The sequence below is a fragment of the Salvia splendens genome, chromosome 11 (genome assembly GCF_004379255.2).
Source record: "Salvia splendens isolate huo1 chromosome 11, SspV2, whole genome shotgun sequence".
Taxonomy (NCBI): Eukaryota; Viridiplantae; Streptophyta; class Magnoliopsida; order Lamiales; family Lamiaceae; genus Salvia; species Salvia splendens.
Genome location: NC_056042.1, coordinates 3,892,453 through 3,899,900, shown reverse-complemented (window position 1 = coordinate 3,899,900; position 7,448 = coordinate 3,892,453). Strand labels below are relative to the sequence as shown.

The 7,448-nt window shown below is 40.0% G+C and overlaps 1 protein-coding gene across 1 annotated transcript; it reads right to left on the bottom strand.

Annotated features, from left to right (window-relative positions):
- Window positions 1-668: 668 nt before the first annotated feature.
- On the bottom strand, window positions 669-4,635 carry LOC121753638 (receptor-like protein kinase BRI1-like 3). Its single transcript, XM_042148866.1, has 2 exons — window positions 4,286-4,635; window positions 669-4,200 (listed from the first exon to the last, which is right to left on the bottom strand). Exon 2 carries the CDS (start codon window positions 4,162-4,164, stop codon window positions 685-687), a length of 3,480 nt encoding a protein of 1,159 aa, XP_042004800.1. The 5' UTR covers window positions 4,165-4,200; window positions 4,286-4,635; the 3' UTR covers window positions 669-684.
- Window positions 4,636-7,448: the final 2,813 nt, after the last annotated feature.

Below are 7,448 nucleotides of genomic sequence, written 5' to 3'. Positions count from 1 at the left end.
GATAAATACGAAAATCTAAGATTCGGAAGTTATCATCAATTTGCATAGTCTCCAATAAACCTTTTTGTGATTGGGCTCAAATGAATTGTGAATAAATAATCAATTTTGCCTGATATTGCATATGTATGGTTATACTTCATCTGGAAAAAAAAAGCTTAGAAAGATAGATAACATTAATCTTTCCTAATTTTCCGCAATCAATGGGATGCCTAATAAAGGTACGTTGAGACCACACATTATTGGTGCTTTTTCAATAAGATTAAGCAAAATTCCTTTTTACATAATAGATAGGTTTCTAAATTTCAAATGTCCAAACAAACTGATTTTTCAGTCTAAATAGCTCTTGGCCCAATGATCTATAGTTCATTTCATCGCTATTCATTTTTTTAGTGAAAAATTATTCGACACACAACCCATTTCTAAAAAACTTCAAACTATACTATACACATAAGTTCAACTCATAACTTTGCATGAAACATATTTGTAAAATACTTTTATGGGATCACTTTTATGGACTTGCATACAACCAATGCCCTAAAATGATTGAATACTAACAAAACATTCACAGAAATACAATATGATCAATGGACAAAATTTGGCATGGGACACAAACAAAATGGTACTAGTACTAAAAAAGAAGCAATGAAAGATTGAATGCAAGATATATACAGTGAGTTTATAAAGCTAAGGAGATTCATGAATAACCGAATCCTTAAACGACATCTCATCTAGAGTGTCCGTCTCCGAATCCGGCTGCAGCTCCTTAAACTTAGCCATCACCTGAATCATTGTCGGCCTCCGGTTCGGCTTGTCGTCCAGGCACTCGAACGCCACCTGCAGGTAATGGTAGAGCTCCGCGTCCCCCGACAGGCTCGTCACCAGCTGCGGATCCAATATCTCGTCGCTCCTCCTCTCTTTGTGCAACTGCTTCGCCCATCCCACCAGGTTGTTGTCCTCCCCGAACTCCGCCCTGTCGATCGGCCTCTTCCCCGACAGCAGCTCCAGCAGCACCACCCCGTAGCTGTACACGTCCCCCTTCGTCGTGCACCTGAAGCTCTGGTAGTACTCGGGGGGCACGTACCCGGGTGTCCCCGCCAGCGTGCTCACGCTTAAATGCGTGTCGAGCGCGTTCACCAGCCTCGCCATCCCGAAATCCGACACCCTCGCCTCGAGCTTCTCGTCCAGCAGGACGTTGCTCGACTTCATGTCGCGGTGGATGATGTGAGGGATGCAGCTGTGGTGGAGGAACGCCAGCCCTCGGGCGGACCCCACCGCAATCTTTTTACGCGCGGCCCAGTCGAGACTAGCCCCACCGATCTTGTCCTTGTCATGAACCACAGCCTCCAAACTCCCCCATTTCATGTATTCATACACCAACAGCCTCTCCTCCCCAACCCTACAATAACCAAGCAATGGCACCAGATTCCTGTGCTTGATTTTCCCTATTGTCTCCATCTCCGCCATGAACTCTCGGTCGCCCTGCCCGGTGACATGGATCAATTTCTTGATCGCCACAACGCTCCCGTCCCTAAGCTGCGCCTTGTACACGTCCCCAAACCCGCCCGACCCAATCAAACTCTCGGAGCTGAACCCATTCGTGGCCTCAAGGAGATGTGCGAACGTCAGCTTCTTCAGGGGCTTCTCGAAAGTGGCCACATTGATGCTAAGCGGCTCGGGCACGCTGGAGAGCTTCCAGCTGCTGCTGCCAGAGGTCGGGAGGCTGTCGATGTACTTATCCCGCTTCTCGTCCTTCATCTGGTTCCGTTTCGCTCTGTACAGCGCGTAGAGAAGCAGCATAATACACGTGACCGAGGCCATGATCCCGATCACCATCCCCACGGCCATGCTCCGTCTCTTCTCCCTCGACGATGAGTGGGGGCCGTGGCCCCCGCTCGTCGATCCGCAAGGCGGCAAGGGAACCCCACAGAGGCCAGTGTTGTTCTCATATCTTGCTGCTGGAAATGTGGTAAGCTGGCCCCCAGAAGGAATCAAACCAGATAAATTGTTGTTTGAAACATCAAGATCACTGAGGAATGACAAACCACCTAATGATCCAGGGATGAATCCTTGAAGATTGTTATGAGAGAGATCAAGAACACCAGCACTCTTCAATCCTCCAAAACTAGATGGAATCTGACCACTTACAGAATTATGCCCCAAATTCAAAACCTGAAGATAAACCATGGAGCCTAAGCTTGCAGGAATTGCACCAGAGAGCTGATTGTATGACAGATCAAGGTAGATCATGCTGCCGTTGCCGGCGAATGTGTAAACCGTCATCCCGGAATAAATCCTCGTCGAAGGACACGCATGCACCATCGGAAAATTCGCCAGCCGATCAGGACGAATGCCTTCGAACTCGACTAAACCACCAGCGCCACGACATTGCGTTCCGCCTTCGTTTCGGACGAACGCGAACTGCTTCCCGGAGACGACTCCAGGGACTATGAGGCCAGTCTGGGAAGCGAGCTCCAGGGGCAGAGGCCCCCGGAGCTCGTTGCTGTTGAGATCAAGCCATATGAGGCTCCTGCAGTCACCAATTCGCTGCGGAATTGCTCCGGTGAGGGAGTTGTTCCCCAGCTGGAGGATTGCTAGGTTGACTAAGTTGCCTATTTCTTGAGGGATTTCGCCGGAGAGGCGGTTGCTTGACAATGACACCCAAATTAGATTGGTGCAGTTGACAATGGACTGTGGCAGAGCTCCGGTGATGAAATTGTTGTTGAGGATCAGAGTCTGGAGATTTCCACCGTTGATGCAAATGCCTTCCGGAATTTGACCGCTCAGATTGTTCGCCCACATCACTATATCCGATATCTCCGGCAGCGTCCAGATTTCAGGCGGTAGCGAGCCGGTTAAGTCATTGAAGCTGAGATCAATGCTTTTCAAATGTTTACACCGCCCGAGCTCCGGCGGCACTCCGCCGACGAGATAATTGTTCGCCAGCAACAGTTTCTCGAGAACGGAGTCGCCGGAGCAGAGTACAGAAGGCACATTTCCGGTGAAATTATTGGAACTGAGGTCTAAAGCCAGAAGCCGAGTGCAGTTGGTGAGCGACGGCGGCACTTCGCCGGAGATGTTGTTGAACGCCACGGATAGATACTTGAGGCTTGTGATGGAGCTCACCACAGTATCGAGAAATCCGCCCGAGAGCTGATTGCTGCTGAGTTTGAGAGTTTCGAGCTCATTACAATTGATGAAGGTTGAAGGAAGCCCTCCGGTTAACTGATTGTTAGAAAGATCTAGAACCTGCAACGACCTGCAAATTTCCCCCAATTGTAGCGGAATCTCACCAATGAAGCCGTTGTTGGCTAGAACAAGCTGCTTCAAATTCATCATCTTCGCAAGCAAGTCTCCTGGAATCCTCAGCTTGATAAAATTGTGGCTTAAATCCAGAGTTTGGAGGCCCTGGCAGTAAGGTAGGGTCGCCGGAAAACCGGTGGCGGAGAAGCTGTTGCGAGAGAGATTGAGCACAGTGAGATTCGAAATTGACCTAAAATCCAAATTGAAGAGATTGCCGGTGAAGTTATTGCTTGACAAATCAAGGATTTTCAACGACGGCGAGTTTTTGAACAACGCAGCCGGCAATTCCCCATCCAATCTGTTGCCGGAGAGATCCAAAACCTCGAGGCTTTTACTCGCCGGAAAAGAGCTCTCCAGCTTTCCAGCGAGCTTGTTGCTCGAGAAATTCAGCAGATTCAAATTTCCGCAACTGGAAAGCAACCGAGTCATTAGCCCTAGATCGGTGAATTTGTTTGCCGAGAGGTCAATCGATTCAAATCTGCATGAATCTCCGGCGACAGAGGAGAGATTTCCGTCGAATGAATTTCCAGTGAAGAGAAGCGTGGTGAGGGCGGGGAGCGGCGCGAGGTCGGAGATTCGTAGACGGCCGGTTAAGCCCGCATTGGTGAAGTCGAGGCGGTAGACTCTGCCGTCGTCGGAGCAGGAGACGCCTCTCCAATCGCAGGGGGTGGAAGACGACGGCGACCAGTTATCCAGGGAGCGTTTGGGATCAGTTTGGATTGACGAGCGCTTGAAGGATAGCAAAACGGCAGCCTCGCCGCCGCCGCCGCCATTGTTGTTTGAAGCAGCATTTAATCCAACGAGGCAGAATTCCATCAACAGAATCACGAGAAAAGCAGATGGAGATAGTCTGTTCATCGTCATATATTTATTTCTCTGGTATATTAATTGTATTCACATCTGCACAAACAGAATTGAATGGAAAAAATTGAGTAAAAATAGGTATCTATGAAAAGAAAGAAAACAAGAAAAGCCAAAATCAAACCTTTTGGTGAGCAGAGCAGAGCAGGTGTTTGTTGATTTTCCAGATAGAGAGATGATTTGAGACAAATTCTTGGCTTTTGGGTACGATGTTGAGAGTGGTCGGAAATCAGAGACAATTTGTTAGTAATAATATTGGAGTAAAAAAATAAGGAGAGACGCATTTTAGGGTCTTCATCATATCTCCACCAGATGGAATAAACAAAGAGTGTATCAAATACTATGATTTTGAAGAGGAAGAATTTTGGAGGCTTTTTGTGTTCAACTTAGGATTTGATATTCTCTCTCGCTCTCTCTGAGTGAAGAGAGGGGGAAGGGAAGGGAAGGGTTACGGGGAATCTACGTCTTCGTCACCTTGTAATTTAATTGCTGAGTGTATTTCCACTGCAACACACTCCTCTATTTCTGTCTTTTCTTTCATTTTTTTGGGTTTTATATATTTAGAGTTGAGTAAAATATCTCAAATCTGAAAATCTAATTCCAAAGCAATTGAAATTTTTTATTTCCATTTTTTCAACTTTTGGTTCGGATTGAGTCCGATTTATTTTAAATTTAGGAGTTCGGATATATTAAAATCTGAACTAAGTTAGGGTTTTTGGTTTAGAATTTTGGGATTTTTGAATTTTTGGTAATTTTTACTTTTTGGATTTGATTAGTTTTATATAAAACTTGTGATTATTGGATTAGTTCAGATTGAACACAATCAATAAGAAATTCGAATGCTCACCTCTAATTACATCGCTCTCTAGTGATTTTTGGATTAGTTCAGATCGGATTTTAGTGAACGGCTTAAAATGGAGAAAACAAATATATTTGTTGTAGATAATATAATAATAATAATAATAATAATAATCTCTTTCACATTTTCATTGTATCATAAATAAACAAGGGAGAGGGACAGCTGTTGTTCACTCTGCTATTAATTCCATTTTCAGATTATGGTAAAAAGTTGAATTATTAAGTTTTAAGTATTCAGTTTTGAAATAATCCTCTCAATTCATTTATCATTACCACATACATACAATGGATTTTAATTCAGTTATTATCAGGCACATGCAATGATACAATCGATTCAGATTGGAGTCATTGGCCTATAGATTGAGTGAATTGAAGTAATAAATAGTACTCCATGTTTTATTCATAAAAGAATCAATTGAGTTTGCATAAATGTAGGACTGATGATAATAATAATAGTAATAATAATATTATTATTATTATTTGGTCTGATAATAATAATAATTATTATTATTATTATTTGAGTTTATGCAAACTATTTGGTCTACTGATGAACCTATTTTTCTGGCATTGTGCAGTGTAGGACTAATAATAATAATAATAATAATAATAATAATAATAATAATAATAATAATAATAATATGGATACGTTAGTATTAACTAATTATATTATCACAAAATTACAAAATCTTATCTTCAAGCGCATAAAGTTGGTAAAACAAAACGTATAATTTAAGTCCATGAATAAGTCGATAAGTCAAACTTTAATTCATAATTATCTAGAAAATTAACACATCATTTCAAATTTCTTAGTATTAAACATTTTAGATTGAAAAGGGGGGGTCAATATAAGCATGCCTGCGTGATCTTTGGAGAAGAATTTAAGCAAGATCCTATACATTATATAGCAAATAATCCATCAAATTTGAGAAAAATTAAAAGGGAAATTAATTAAAAATTCAAAGTGGTCGCTGGAGTAATAAATCTCGAGTCTGCCACCACTGTAAACACACTATAATTAAATAAAAGTTTTGGGAATTCTACAGTTTTTTCTCCACATAATATTATAAATTTATAATACTATGTGACATTAGGCACGGGGCGCGGGACTTAGGGTTTGATGTTGTAAATTAATTAAATATTTATAATTTAATTTTCTCTCTCTTCTCTCTCTACATATGCATAAATATTTCTTTGTATGTATATGTATATAAAAAATAGATGTTTGAAGGTGTAGTTGAGATGGGGCACATTTTGTCTGTATTCTTTCCACAGCACACCGCACGAGTGAATCGTATTCTTTACACCTTTCACTTTTAATAGATTCTCATCAAAAACAGAAATAGTGATTTTTGGTTAGATGGAAACAAAAAAATGTAGTAATAGTATTTGTTGGTGAAAATGTAGAAATAAGAAAAAGAAAAATAAAATGAAAATGTCAGTTTCTGCATTGTTGGTGAGATGGACTTATCAGTTTGTAATTAGAAATTTATTTATATAATAAATAGAGAGTATTTTAAAGAAGAAAAAGGAGAAGCGGAATCCACGCAATGAAAACTTGCTGATTTTTGCACCGTTCTTTATTTTATTTTGTAGGAGTATTTTTTTTCCTTTAAGAAAAGCGACCCACTATTTTCAATCAACTAGAAAAAAGAAATTGCAAATGGGCCCCTCGTTCTATTTTCAAACTCCTCAAAAAAAGACAAGAATTGATTGCATTGCTTGATTTTAGATACTACTCAAATCTTATGAATAAAAAAACTGTAGTACTAGAATGTCCTCTTCTCATATTAATCAATATAAATAACTTATCTTTATGTGATACCATGGTGTTATAAAAAAGAATATTATCATATACTATAATATACTCCATGAAGGCATTCATATTAACGCATATGGCACATATATACCTGTACGTATATATAAATGTATTATCATATTAAATCATATAAATAATTTATCTTTGTATGATATTTTGTTGTTATAAAAACAATATTATCATAATATAAATGTATTATCGTGTTAAAGCATATTGCATATACCCAGAGGTATATATATATATATATATATATATATGAGTAGTAGTTTTTAGGGAATAAAAAGTTATACAGTAGTATATAGTTATACATTATTGTCATACTGATTACTTTTTATAGATTATTGACATTTTAAACAGTAAACATGATATGTATGTACACCTTTTCTAACTAAAAAATACATATAAGAAATGAAGATATAATTCAGCCAATTACTCATGAAATCTTACCTACTTATTGGTCGGCTAGAACAACTACTATTATGTCCATTTATTCCACTTGATTATATTTCAATGCTTCTGATTGTGCTACATCTTCTGATTATATTTCAAATGAATGCAAACAAAAATAGTTGCTATTTAGGTAGAATTGTCATTATCAATAGTTGCCCTTATG

Excerpts from the sequence above, each read along its gene's own strand:
- LOC121753638 (XM_042148866.1), bottom strand. The coding sequence starts at position 4,164 with ATGACGATGAACAGACTATCTCCATCTGCTTTTCTCGTGATTCTGTTG.